The sequence below is a fragment of the Triticum aestivum genome, chromosome 7D (assembly GCF_018294505.1).
Source record: "Triticum aestivum cultivar Chinese Spring chromosome 7D, IWGSC CS RefSeq v2.1, whole genome shotgun sequence".
NCBI lineage: Eukaryota > Viridiplantae > Streptophyta > Magnoliopsida > Poales > Poaceae > Triticum > Triticum aestivum.
Genome location: NC_057814.1, coordinates 180534709 through 180547152, shown reverse-complemented (window position 1 = coordinate 180547152; position 12444 = coordinate 180534709). Strand labels below are relative to the sequence as shown.

Below are 12444 nucleotides of genomic sequence, written 5' to 3'. Positions count from 1 at the left end.
GGCGACGTGGGTGGCGAGGGGCAGCGGCGGCATGGCGGCGGGGTGGCCGGCGACGGGAGTGGCGCGGGGCGGCGGTGGCTCGGGCACGGGGCGGAGAGAGAGGGGGGCAGAGAGAGAGGGGGGTGGGGCGCGGGCATGTTGGCTTTTTAGTTAGGGCACGGTTCTTTGCCGTCTGCTAGCAGATGACAAAGAGCCTAGCTAACGGATGTTAGTTAGGCCACTTTATTTGCCGTCAGCTAGCACACGGCAAGGAAAGTGCCCTTTAGGTGGCTCTCGCTAGTGGACCACCCTCCCTCTTTGCCGTCTGCTAGCTGACGGCAACGCTTCTATGACGTCCGCTAGCAGGCGCAAAGAGACGGCTGACGGCAAACAATATCTTTGTCGTCCGCTTCTTCTTTGCCGTCAGTTTTCTTTAGCCTTATGGCAAAGACCTTCTTTGCCATCAGCTAGCTGACGGCAAAGATCCTGATTCCAATAGTGCATCTTGACCTTCTTGGTGTGCAAGTCTTGGACTCCTACATCTTTGGTAGTTTCATGGTTCCCTTTAAGCAAAACTAGGGTGGCAAATTTCAAGAACCGACCGCCTAGGCATGGCCCCCTTGTATACATTTGAGCTAATATGGCTCAAAATGCATTATGTGTTGCACGAGAATGCGGTGAAACCACTTCCCCACATATGCACCTAGCAGAAGTGGGTTGGCGCTGTTGGATCCAGCCTGTCCACTCCATCACATGATGGATCTGGGCAATCCACGTCGGATCTCTCCAACCCGCACCACTACGCGTTTGGAACCGCGTTCAGTTGGTCCACGGCAGGGACTACCGCTTGCCGGAGACCAGCCTGTCAAACAGAGAGGGCCACAACATGCCTAGATCCACGTGTAGTTGTGCATAACGTTTTTCACCGCCCAGCCTCTCCATGGCACTGTCGCTGCAACAGAGCACCACCCACACTTGATCCAGCACTGTCAAATAGACATGCCACCAACACCACAAACAAAATTCCATTCTCCATCGGACGACCTTTGGGACACACTATTGCACCTAAATTACATGCAGATCCGTGACGCACTTGCCTACCACCAACCACAAGAACTAGGACGCCTAGGCAAGTGTGGGGACCCCGACCTGTATGGTCGAAGCCATCAATTGCACATGCAACAATGATCCCATAATCAGTGTGTCACTGCATACAACAAACTAATAATCAAAAGTTTACATCCATTACATAATGTCCTACATAAATAGGACCATCACAATCAAGTCTTACATAAAAAAAAGCCTTGAAGGCGAAACTCCAAATGAACCCATGTCAATGCCTTAACCCTACATGCAACCGACTGGGGAAGCATCCTAGTTTGTATGCTGGTCATCGAAAAACTCTTTTTCAAACTCCTAATCTTCCATGCTTGGCCGAGTTAATAGGCAGGGGCAAGCTAATGAGTAATTTGAATGTACTCGCAAGCAATCCACGAGTGATAGCAGATTATGCATGCATGGCTTAGTACAAAGGAGGGCTTCTATACCAATATACCCATCAATTGCTGATATGCCCAGCAATTTCTTCACAACGGCAAATGTTCTTGCACAATTACCTGGCGAGATGCCATTTTGTCGTGGCTGTGACTTGCTCTCAGTTACTGTAAGATAAATGTAAGAATTGTGTAGAATAGAGGTTAAGATTGTTTGTAAGATAAATTTTAAAATTTTGCAATCTCATGATCATTACCATAAAAAAGTTAAGATGTGTCATCTCATGATTTTTCATGCATTTGAACTTCTACATTGGCCAATAAGTAACCATGAATGCTGGTTGAGAGTGCCAATACACTGTACCTCATCCATACGGACAAATTAGGATTCAAAAGATTCGAAGAAGAAAACAGTAAAAAAATGTACATCTGCCTGCCAGACTCTGACCATGTCCAGCCAAATTTACCCAGGCACAGACTGTACCCAAAGCTTCGTTTGCATGCAGTCCTGCAACCAGTACTGCGTGTGTTTTTGCGGTTCTCTTTTCCACAAGCTCCATAAAAAGGTCCGCTCGAGCTTTACGGTAGAGTTGTAATTGTTGCACGACTTTTTTTATAGCAATTGTTGCATGACTCTTAGCACAAGCTGCTATAATTACAATTAAATATTTGTCTTTCTAGAAATTTCAACAAATAACTAGTCCCTCCGTCCCATAATATAAGAACGTTTTTTACACTAATATAGTGTTAAAAACGTTTTTATATTTTGAGACAGAGGGAGTACATACGAAGCAAAATGAGTGAATCTACACTCTAAAATATGTCTATATACATCCGTATGTGGTAGTCAATTTGAAATCTTTAAAAAGATAAATATTTAGAAACGGAGGAAGTACATCCCACCAAATACGATTTATTAAAAATATCTCATTGCATAAACCATGTCTACTGTTCTTAATATTCCTTGTTAGCGAGGCAAATTCTTATGATTTTAGCTCCTGATTGCATGGAATTTTCTTGTCAGGCTCTAAGTGAGAAGTTGTATTTTGGTCCCACCTATTGGCGCCGATAACAAATGAATGGCTCGTGCTACGTGTCAACCGACTGATCCTTCGTAAAGATCGGCCCGGGTTGTGCGCCGTTGGATCGACACGATTGAACGAACCCATCGTTGTGGCTCACCTTGCAACATGGCGCATGTAGAGAAGTTACTTTGCAACATGGTTGTTTGTGTTGTAGATGTTGCCACAAGCCAGGTTGCTACTTGCCTGATGTTTAATTGAGATTATCAATAATGTATTGTCTTCGTGTATTTACTCTTAAAGATATTTATGTTTAATGGATATATGTTTGTCACCAGTGTTGTGTTCGTATTGTTGAACTAGACATAATTGTTCGTGCGCTATAAACAGGTACATAACCATATTAATTTAATTGTGTAAAAATGAAGATTTTATCTGGTAAACAATTATTTGTTAAGCACTTATTAACTTATCAAAGAAACCATAATTTATTTGGTACATACTAAATAAGAGGCGGGGCAGTTGAGCTTGTTTTTCAAGTAAAAAAAATCAACATAGGAGAGAATGTGAAGTACGCAAATGTTGGACGAAGGAGCGACGTCAAAACATTACATTTCTCTTAAGTAGGGGGAGAGAGAGATAATGGTCCTGTCCGATGCTAATTATTGTGATCACACTTGTCTGCACTAGTAAATACGTACGTGCAATGCACATTGATATATAGGAGAAAATTAATCACACAATGACATAAGATAGGATATCAATTACATGACATGTTAATTGTGTAATAACCATAGATGATGATAGTTGGCATAATATTAATTACTCCCTCCGTTTCATAATATAAAAGGCGTTTTCTATACTAGTGTAGTGTAAAAAACGCTCTTATACTATGAGACGTAGGGAGTACCTGTTAAACGCTCACCATTGAACCAATTTAGGTCGTATTCTACGACGTTGCTCGATCGCTCCACCTGAAATTTGCTCCCGGCTGCAAGCTCCGGGTGCCGACACAAAGGTCCATGTAGAGGGCGGCCATCCATGTCATTTTTCGGATAACCCCGTCACGTCGTCTCCCCATCAGCCGGAGCCCCAAAATTTCGACAGAATCATTACCTCCGCGAACGGATCCACAGCGATTTCAGCGTGGACGAAAGAGAAAGCTGGCCTTTCAGCGCCCGGCACGTCGCCTTTCTCCTCCTCCTGCGCGCGTCCCCTTCCCTCTTTACCACCCTGCGCCGCGCCAGTACCACTACTACTACCACTGCGCATACACTTCGGCCTCAACCTCCAACGACCCACCACCTCTCACTCGTCGCAACTCCCAAGCCGCAGCACGAGAGCCCACAGGCAGCTCCTTGGTCGGGTACCCCGTGACTCGATCCGCCTCCTCCGGGCGCTCCTCCTCCTTCCTCTCCTTCTCCTTCCTCTTTGTCTCATCCCCGGACGCGCGAAGATCTACCACCCCTCAAGGCCCCGACGACGACGCCATTCCGGTGAGATTTCTCGCACCTTTTCTTGTTCTTCCATGGCAGCATTTCCCCTGCTTCGATCTCTGGTTCTCCTCCCTCTTCCTCCCGCCGTTACCGGACCGTGATTCGGCCATGTTTAGATCTGCGCCGCCGTTCATGCGCACCGCCGTTTACTCTTTTTACGCAGCGACCGCGAGATTCCGTGCCTCCGCATTCCGCAGATCAAAAGACGAAAGCGCGCGGCACCCCCTGCCTGCTTTCGCCGGTCTCATGATTTCCCGCTTTCCCTCAGTTTTCTGCAACAAAGTCTGCGTTTCGATGTGACAGTAAAGGGCGCCATTGATGGCGGTAAAGGACGCCATTGATGCGCCTGCAGTATCGTTTCCAATCGATCGTAGTAAAATGCGCCTGTGAGGGGCTAAAGGCGTCGTTTTCGGGTGGGTGATGGGGGATTGGGAGCCGCTTTTCTTTCCTCTCCTTTTCTGATGGGAAAGAAAGAAAGAAAGAGGGCGCCCCTCTTTGCGGATCCTTAACAAATCTTGTTTATTCCCGAGTGGGGAGTGCTACATCTACATCCCTAGTGTTGCATGATTACAGTTAGTGGGCGGTTGGACAGGTTCAGTGCTCTCGCCAGTGCCATATATGGGACTAGGATAGGAGGGGCGACATGAACTCTCAAGTGATAACTTTGTTAAGTCCTGTTGTGGCTTGTGACAAGTCTCACTTCTCTCTCACTGTGGTAGGAAGGTTGATGGATCTGAGTGGTGAGTGTGGAGGTTCTTTCTTGATCTTGTTTGGGACTGATAGTTTACTGTTGATGATCTTTTGCTCTCTGAGTTGATGGCTCATGTAGTCATGCAGTTATTGCCTGCATGTATCTATCTTTGGTTTATAAGATTTTTCTTGCTCCTTTTGCAGATTTGGAATGCACTTCAGTGGTCCATCCAAGCTCAAACCCTTGATTGACCAGTAGTGTTGCAATCTGGGCTTCAGGTTTCAGTTGTCAGAGCAATGACTTCCAAGACAATGCTCCAAACCATCCCAACAATCCCCAACATTGAAGAAAAGAAGCAGTGCTCTCAGAATGATTCCTCTCTGGATCTCACCAGTTCGAGTAAACCCAGTACAGCCTTGCCAAGAAAATTGCCCGAATCGGCTATGCCAAGCAGTCCAAACAAAGAAATCCAGTCCAGTGACCAGAAACCATCTCACAAGCTGCATGAGTCCGTTGATGTTACATCCAGCAAGGTTCCTGCAGATGATGAGAAGGATACTGTGGAAAATGGAAACACAGATGGAACCGTGAAATCAGACTCGACGGTAGATAAGGATCATGGTGCAGCGAGTGCAAGTGGAAGTGCCAGGTTGACGGGAAGGTCTGAGACTGGAGAAAGAGGTATTAGCAGCCGATGCAGGCCGAGCACAGGCAGTGATGTAAGTGAGGAAAGCGCGTGCAGCAGTTTTAGTAGCACCAGCAAGCCTCACAAGGCAAATGATTCACGGTGGGAGGCAATCCAGATGATCAGGAGTAGAGACGGGATCCTTGGCCTCAGCCACTTTAAGCTATTGAAGAAGCTAGGATGTGGTGACATTGGCAGTGTGTATCTTTCAGAATTGACTGGAACCAAGAGCTATTTTGCAATGAAGGTTATGGACAAGGCATCACTTACAGGCCGTAAGAAGTTGCTTCGAGCCCAGACTGAGAAGGAAATCTTACAGTGCCTGGATCATCCTTTTCTTCCAACATTGTACACACACTTCGAGACTGATAAGTTCTCATGCCTCGTTATGGAGTTCTGCCCTGGGGGAGACTTGCATACACTTCGACAGAAACAGCGTGGCAAGTATTTTCCAGAACAAGCTGTTAAGTATGTCTGATCCATCTTTTACGCTGAGCGTAATATACTTTACTCTCTTTTTGACTTTTAGGATTCAGCATTTTGTTACTATTTTCAACACAATAGCTTTTATCCAATTCTGTTTGTTCCCATGTAACGTGGCAACAAAGTGAAGAATAGCGGAAAGTTATTATCCATTTCGAGTTAGCTGAATGTATGGAAAATTGCCATTAACGTAACTAATTGGCGACATACCGTGTGTCTTGTGAAAATTGTCAACGAGAAAGCAACTGCAAATTTAGTTTGCTTCAGATTACATCCATGCAGCAGAACTAAACATGCATCAAATTAAATGAAGCAAATACAACATATAGCGAAATAAATATCCTAGCAATATTTATGTGAATACATTTTTAGTATTTCTTTTACAAGTTATTTCTACTAAATAAAAGCTACTGCACACTGATCTGATATGGCATTTCTTCTTAATTGCAGATTCTATGTAGCAGAAATCCTCCTTGCTATGGAGTACTTGCATATGCTAGGCATCATATATCGTGATCTGAAGCCTGAAAACATTCTTGTCCGTGATGACGGGCACATCATGCTATCCGACTTCGACCTCTCCCTTCGCTGTACAGTTAGCCCGACTCTAATCAGGTCATCTAATCCTGAAACAGAAGCACTTCGGAAGAGCAGCCAGGCCTACTGTGCTCAACCAGCTTGTGCAGAGCCATCCTGCATGATACAGCCATCGTGCACAGCCCCCACAACATGCTTTGGCCCTCGGTTCTTCTCGAAGTCGAAGAAAGATCGAAAGCCAAAGCCTGAAGTTGTCAACCAGGTCCGCCCATGGCCGGAGCTCATGGCAGAACCTAGTGATGCTCGATCAATGTCATTTGTTGGCACACACGAGTACTTGGCCCCTGAGATTATCAAAGGTGAGGGCCATGGCAGTGCTGTTGACTGGTGGACCTTTGGTATATTCTTATATGAGCTTCTGTTCGGCAAAACACCTTTCAAAGGTTCAGGAAACCGAGCGACACTGTTCAATGTCATCGGTCAGCCGTTGCGTTTCCCGGAATACCCAGTTGTGAGCTTCTCAGCAAGAGATTTAATAAGGGGCCTACTTGTTAAGGAGCCCCAACAACGATTGGGTTGCAAGCGTGGCGCCACTGAGATAAAACAGCATCCATTTTTTGAGGGTGTGAATTGGGCGTTGATACGCTGTGCGAGCCCTCCAGAGGTTCCGAAGCCTGTTGAGATTGAGAGGCAGACTACAAAGCTGCCTGTGTCAACATCTGAGGCTAGTGCAGCACCTACTGGTGCATCCCAGAAAGGCTCGGATAACTATTTAGAGTTTGATTTCTTTTAGTGAACAGAATGTTCATTTTCTCCATTTGTTTGCATAATTAGAAGTTGTAGGCTTTTCGCATTTATGTGTCTGACAGATGAGTCGTATGTAGATTTTTGTGTCTGTCAAGCTATTTTCTGTTTTGTAGTGAACAAATTGGATGTTTCAGATTTATATTCCTCCACAAGTTTTGAAGTCGCTAGTCTTTGTGAGTTGAAATCTCGTGCGCCGTGCAGAATTAAGCTCAGTTTTGTACAGCTTATGCTGCCGTGAAATAAGTTATTACTATCAGCAACCGAGGCACCTTATAGGGCCTTGTTTTGTTGGGATTATCCGGTGTTTTTACCTGCTTGGTCGTTGCTGTTGCTCACACCGATGGTTGCATCATTGTGTGCACGATCTGAATCACATTCAGGCGACAAAGACCTGCTGAAATAGTGTTTGATTGAAGTACGGTAATCATGTGTATGTCAGCTTGCACTACGGCACTGATGACGTTATTTAACTTTTTAAGTTGCTGAGCTCACTGATCGTCCTAAATATAGCACAGATGCTCCCTATCAACAATGATTCTACTAATTGATTGTCTACACCTTGTGCTTAGCCATGTTCCCTCTTCCCTGTTCCTCTGTCCAGTTATGCGTGTTGTGCGAAATGTTTATGAAGTCTTAAGACGATGCGTGCATCTGTATCATCCGTATGTTTCTAATTGCAATTGCCTTTTTTCATGTAGCTCCATAGCCACTACAATTAAGTACAAGGCTCATTACCAAAAAAAAAAGAGAGAGAAAGAACCCCACAGAGATATGCTGAAAAGCTCCAGGTACGATAAATTATCTCATTTGTACACCATGGATCGAGAAGTTTAAAAATTCAAAATATGGCAAAACTTTTAATCACAACCTTTTTTCTACCTGAAGATGGCGCATACAGCATTCCAGCTGTGAAAGTGACTGAAACAGCAATCAGGATGACAGGCACCTGAGAAACTTGGGAATCTTCCTTCTTTCTTTGGTTTTGCTATCATTTTTGCCATCAACCGCCTCTGTGCTATCGCGATTTGGCGTAGATGATGGCGGTGTCGGGGTGCGAGATCTGTTGTTGTTATTTACAGGGGAAGGTGAAAATGGTGGCGTCGGGTCAGCAGTCGTCGCCGCTGTAACTTCTTTGTCATCACAGACAATCTTGACTTCGCAGTAGAGAGCTGCATTCTTCTGTATCTGTCCTGCTATTGTGTTCCCTTTCTTCAACTTCCTGTGTCCATTCAAAATTAAGTACATATATTATTTTGCAAATTGAAGCAAATAGTTGAAATCCTGCTGATTTTCATCCTTCATGGTATATTAGACCTCACCGCAAGTTGGATTTTGCAACCCCAAGTACTAGCTGCTTTATATTCAGAACAGGGATAAGTTCAGCGACCGCATCGGCGATTTGATCACTCTCGATGAGGTACACATCGACGTTAACCTGAACATAATTTGCAAGAATGGAATTTTACTAGTATGAAATTTGGCGTCCAGATGCTACTAGCACAAAGCACGGTAGGAAGCAAAAAAGAATTTGCAAAGAACTGATGCAGCCAGTTTACCTGAAAGTTTCGACAGTGGTCCAGAAATTTTTGCAGCATCTCTCGCCTCTTGGATCTCTCTTGGTTCATGTAAGTTTCTACTTGCTCTGGGGTTGCTTGTCTCTTAGGCATCATTCCTACTATTTCAGAAAATTAATGCTACATGTGTCAGATTCATCCAAAACCATAGACACCTTTTAACTAATTTTAGTTGTTGTTCAGTAGTCAAATGATTATATTCAGAAAACCCTCGTATTCAGGACATAACTATTAAACCACACGTAGAAAGAAAAAAAACTAACTCCAAAAAGAATAAAAAAATCGACATATTTGTCTCTTGGACCTCGTGATATATAGATAAAAAGGTGTAATGGTTTACAAACAAATACGTGTATAAATAGCTGTTGAAAGCCTCTATCGGGTTATCGTGTATAAGAAGGATGAAGCTATATATGCCCTCAAAAAAAAAAGATGAAGCTATATATCAAGAAAGGAATCTTATTGTTTTGGATTGTTCACACTTCAGTGGCAGGCTAACATCAGAGACTGGTATGCGTCCCACTCTCCCCGGCATCCCAGGAACCTAACGCCTAAAGTTTGGCATCCTACATACTCCACATATCATTCAGCCTCGAGCTCAAAAGTTTGATCTGATAGCTGAGAATATTTTTTTTCTTCATAAAATGATCGTTGAGAATATATACTTTGAAAATGATACCTAGCACAAGCACTATGCCTTTTCTCTACAAGGTCTACCAAAAGCATTAATTCTCTCCCTTTTGTGGCTATCATTGGACATGTACTTAGGCAAAAGAAAAACACTGGAGATGTCTCTAATCTCCTTTTAAGCGAGAGCCGGATAGCTATCAGCATCAAATTAACCAAGTAACTGTTCTTGGGAAAACACCATGTCCACCTAGTCAGTATAATTAACACCGAAAAGTGCGAGTCTGAACAGATCAGTCCATGAAAACCTAGGTCAGCATCAACAACACTTTAGAACTTCCTCGATTGTAGCTTCACGACGGGCCGATTTTTTCAATCGTTATTCTTCACGGAAGCTCTGAAACCCCTAGCATCCAGCCAGGTGTGGTGGACTGGCGGTGCCGCCCTTGAAAGTTCCAATCATACAAGCCAAAACCCTCTTGAGACCAGTCCAACAACATGACCTTGTTTGCAACCACCCTTTGCCAGCCAATCCCTTGTGTATGTGAACGTTGCTAGGACCCATTGGTGGTCGATCCAAGACCAAACTTGTTTCTACCGTGTTCTTACCAACTGTTTCGGAATGTTAGCCGTCGATCTTGATGTTAAACTTTGACTACTAGTAACTTTTTACCTTTTCATTCATGCTGCAAAATCGTTACTGTTTTGATCGCTTCATCGATCTCGCAATGCTAAGGTGAACAAATATTATAGGAGAAATGTTGGATTCAGAAGGTAGTAAAGGGGAAGAGGGTTGCTTGATTACATGGGGTGGGGATGGTGGCGACGACGGGGAAGACGTGCACGAGGTAGACGAAGCTCCGTGGCTTCGCGAGCTGCCGCAGCGCCCACGACAGCGCCGCCATGCTGGACCCGCCCTTGCCCACCGCCACGTAGACGTCGTCGGCGTCGGAGGTGGCCGCTGCCCCGGGAGGAGGGGGAGGAGGCGGTCCGGCCGTCCGGTCGTCCGGCTCCAGCTCCTCTATCTCCCACGTGCTGTCGCCGTTGGTGCTCGGGCGCAGGCCGGTGCCGTCGTCCACGGCGACGCCGACCGCGCCGCGATGATCGTCCCGGACTGCCTCGGCCATGCCTCGATCTTCTTGGCCGGTCGGCCTCCCTGACAGGACAGCAGTACCAGCTAGCTCGTGGTGGAGTATGGAGCTTGGGAATGAGACGGAGCAACGGAGACGAAGGGAGGAGGAGGGCTTTGTGTGCTCTGTTTCGTCCAAAATGTGGCCAGCTGGAGGGGATCGTGTGTATATGTTCTGGTTTGACTTTTTCCTGAAGATTGCTATACTATTTTTTCTCTTCTAAAACTGGCATATTTTTTGTTATTTTCCTAAACCTTTGTATAGAGATTAGGCGGTGGCATATTCTGATACCTTTGGATTTACGAGTTGTGACTGATGCCCTTTGATAGGGCACAAACGTGTACGGTATGAAGAACAAGGTGGATGATCATGAATAGAAAAGGTCAAAAATCAACGAATCAATAACGGCGTGGCGAATTGAGCTTACTTCGCATTTTTCTTGATTTATGTCAGCCTTTTTAAAGATGACCGTTCAGTGGGAGGAGGCGCTTCCGTGGACTATGGAGACGTATGTGGTAACTTTGTCGATCTCAAAATGATGTACCGACCCAATCTCTGAGATACTCATAATGATAGGGTGGGTGTGTACTTGCACGAATTTTGATTCCTGAAACACATATTGTCAACCGGCTCCGTCTTGCAACGAACATGTCGATTAATTTAGTCGTGCGTGTGGTTACACGAACTACAATGAACGGAGCTGATTGACATGTGTTGAGTAGGCCGGTTCCCGACAGTGCACCGGAACACGTTGTTGAGTTGAGCTACTGCATGGCAGAGGGAGATGACGCACATTATCGAGTAGTATACGGGGGAAGATTAGTGTAATGCGGATTATTGCAGGGCCAGCGTGGACCAGGAGGGGAATATGCCGGGGGATCTCGGTCGGATCCCTTCCGGTGGCGATGGCGACGCGGGGCTGCGTCGGGGTCAAAGGGGTGGGAGGGAGGGCCAGCTGACGCCTTTGAATCGTCTGCCGGTGACCGGCGAGCTGCTTGGCAAAAATGTTATCATCTGGGGTAGATGCATGCATGAATGAGCCTATTGAAGAGGCAGGCAGCGAGTGCTTGTGGGGTTTTCATCACCGTGCTGGACAATTTGGGCGTTTGGGCCTCGCCCACAGCAGCACGGCGATGCTGGTTCGACGTTGAGATAATTCACATCTCTCTCTCTCTCTCTCTCTAAAACAAAAGGAGAGATGATTCAGCATAAAGTCATCTTCACTCTTCAGACGTGGCTGAATGCTTAGGAACTAGGGCGTCGTGATGGATTTCTTCGCCAAATGTTTTTCAGACAGAAGATGGTGGCGGCAACGTTCTTTTTTTACAGGGTGGCGGCAACGTTCTTTGCTCAACCATTCGACGTTTTCAGGTCCAGGTTGCACCATGTTCTTATTCGCTTTTGCATTCGAGACTGCGTCACAAGCTACAGTTTTATTTTTTTATTTTTTTGAGACAGCTACAGTTTTATTATTCCTACTCTCTTCATAAAATATAAGAACGTTTATATTTCTTTACAGAGGGTCAGAGGGAGTATCATTTCTCTAAATCCAATTTAATTGTGGCATCATGGCATTGTGCAGTGTTCGATGAGGTTGGTGCGATCTGAACCAGCTCTGCATCCGTGCTCTGTTGCTGCTGGCGCACATGCCCGCTTCCTGAAGAAATTGCCAGTGCACATCGGATCGTGACGACCCACTCTGGACTGCGTGAGTTGGACGACGCGAGCATGCCTAGGCAAAGGTAGCTGAGAGCGGCAAAATTTCGTGTTTTGAACCATCTGGCATACAAATTTAGGATCTGACCCTGGTTGGAAAAAAAATTCGGCATTTGACCCTTTCGCTACCGCCAGGGGCTCTGGCGGTAGGGTTAGACAAGCTACCGCCAGGGGCCCTAGTGGTAGGGTGCGACGGAGGGGGAC

At 45.7% G+C, this 12444-nt stretch overlaps 2 protein-coding genes across 3 annotated transcripts; one reads left to right on the top strand and one right to left on the bottom strand.

Annotated features, from left to right (window-relative positions):
- The first annotated feature begins 3675 nt into the window (after nt 1-3675).
- On the top strand, nt 3676-7377 carry LOC123165051 (protein kinase G11A). 2 transcript variants are annotated; one of them, XM_044582677.1, is made up of 3 exons: nt 3676-3990; nt 4885-5834; nt 6300-7377. In XM_044582677.1, the coding sequence occupies exons 2-3, from the start codon at nt 4978-4980 to the stop codon at nt 7177-7179; spliced, it is 1737 nt and encodes a 578-aa protein (XP_044438612.1). In that variant the 5' UTR covers nt 3676-3990; nt 4885-4977; the 3' UTR covers nt 7180-7377. The 2 variants fall into 2 exon arrangements, with proteins under 2 accessions (XP_044438612.1, XP_044438613.1); XM_044582678.1 differs by lacking the exon at nt 3676-3990 and adding an exon at nt 4487-4730.
- Nucleotides 7378-7965: 588 nt separating this feature from the next.
- LOC123165052 (U-box domain-containing protein 35) lies at nt 7966-10659 on the bottom strand. The gene is made up of 4 exons (XM_044582679.1): nt 10200-10659; nt 8750-8868; nt 8513-8628; nt 7966-8412 (listed from the first exon to the last, which is right to left on the bottom strand). Exons 1-4 carry the CDS (start codon nt 10519-10521, stop codon nt 8124-8126), a joined length of 846 nt encoding a protein of 281 aa, XP_044438614.1. The 5' UTR covers nt 10522-10659; the 3' UTR covers nt 7966-8123.
- Between the last annotated feature and the right edge of the window lie 1785 nt (nt 10660-12444).

Excerpts from the sequence above, each read along its gene's own strand:
- LOC123165052 (XM_044582679.1), bottom strand. The coding sequence starts at position 10,521 with ATGGCCGAGGCAGTCCGGGACGATCATCGCGGCGCGGTCGGCGTCGCC. Across the intron at positions 8,629-8,749 it reads ACCACTGTCGAAACTTTCAG|GTTAACGTCGATGTGTACCT; the intron begins GTAAACTGGCTG and ends AATTATGTTCAG. Across the intron at positions 8,413-8,512 it reads GTTGCAAAATCCAACTTGCG|GAAGTTGAAGAAAGGGAACA; the intron begins GTGAGGTCTAAT and ends GAATGGACACAG.
- LOC123165051 (XM_044582677.1), top strand. The coding sequence starts at position 4,978 with ATGACTTCCAAGACAATGCTCCAAACCATCCCAACAATCCCCAACATT. Across the intron at positions 5,835-6,299 it reads TTTCCAGAACAAGCTGTTAA|ATTCTATGTAGCAGAAATCC; the intron begins GTATGTCTGATC and ends TCTTAATTGCAG.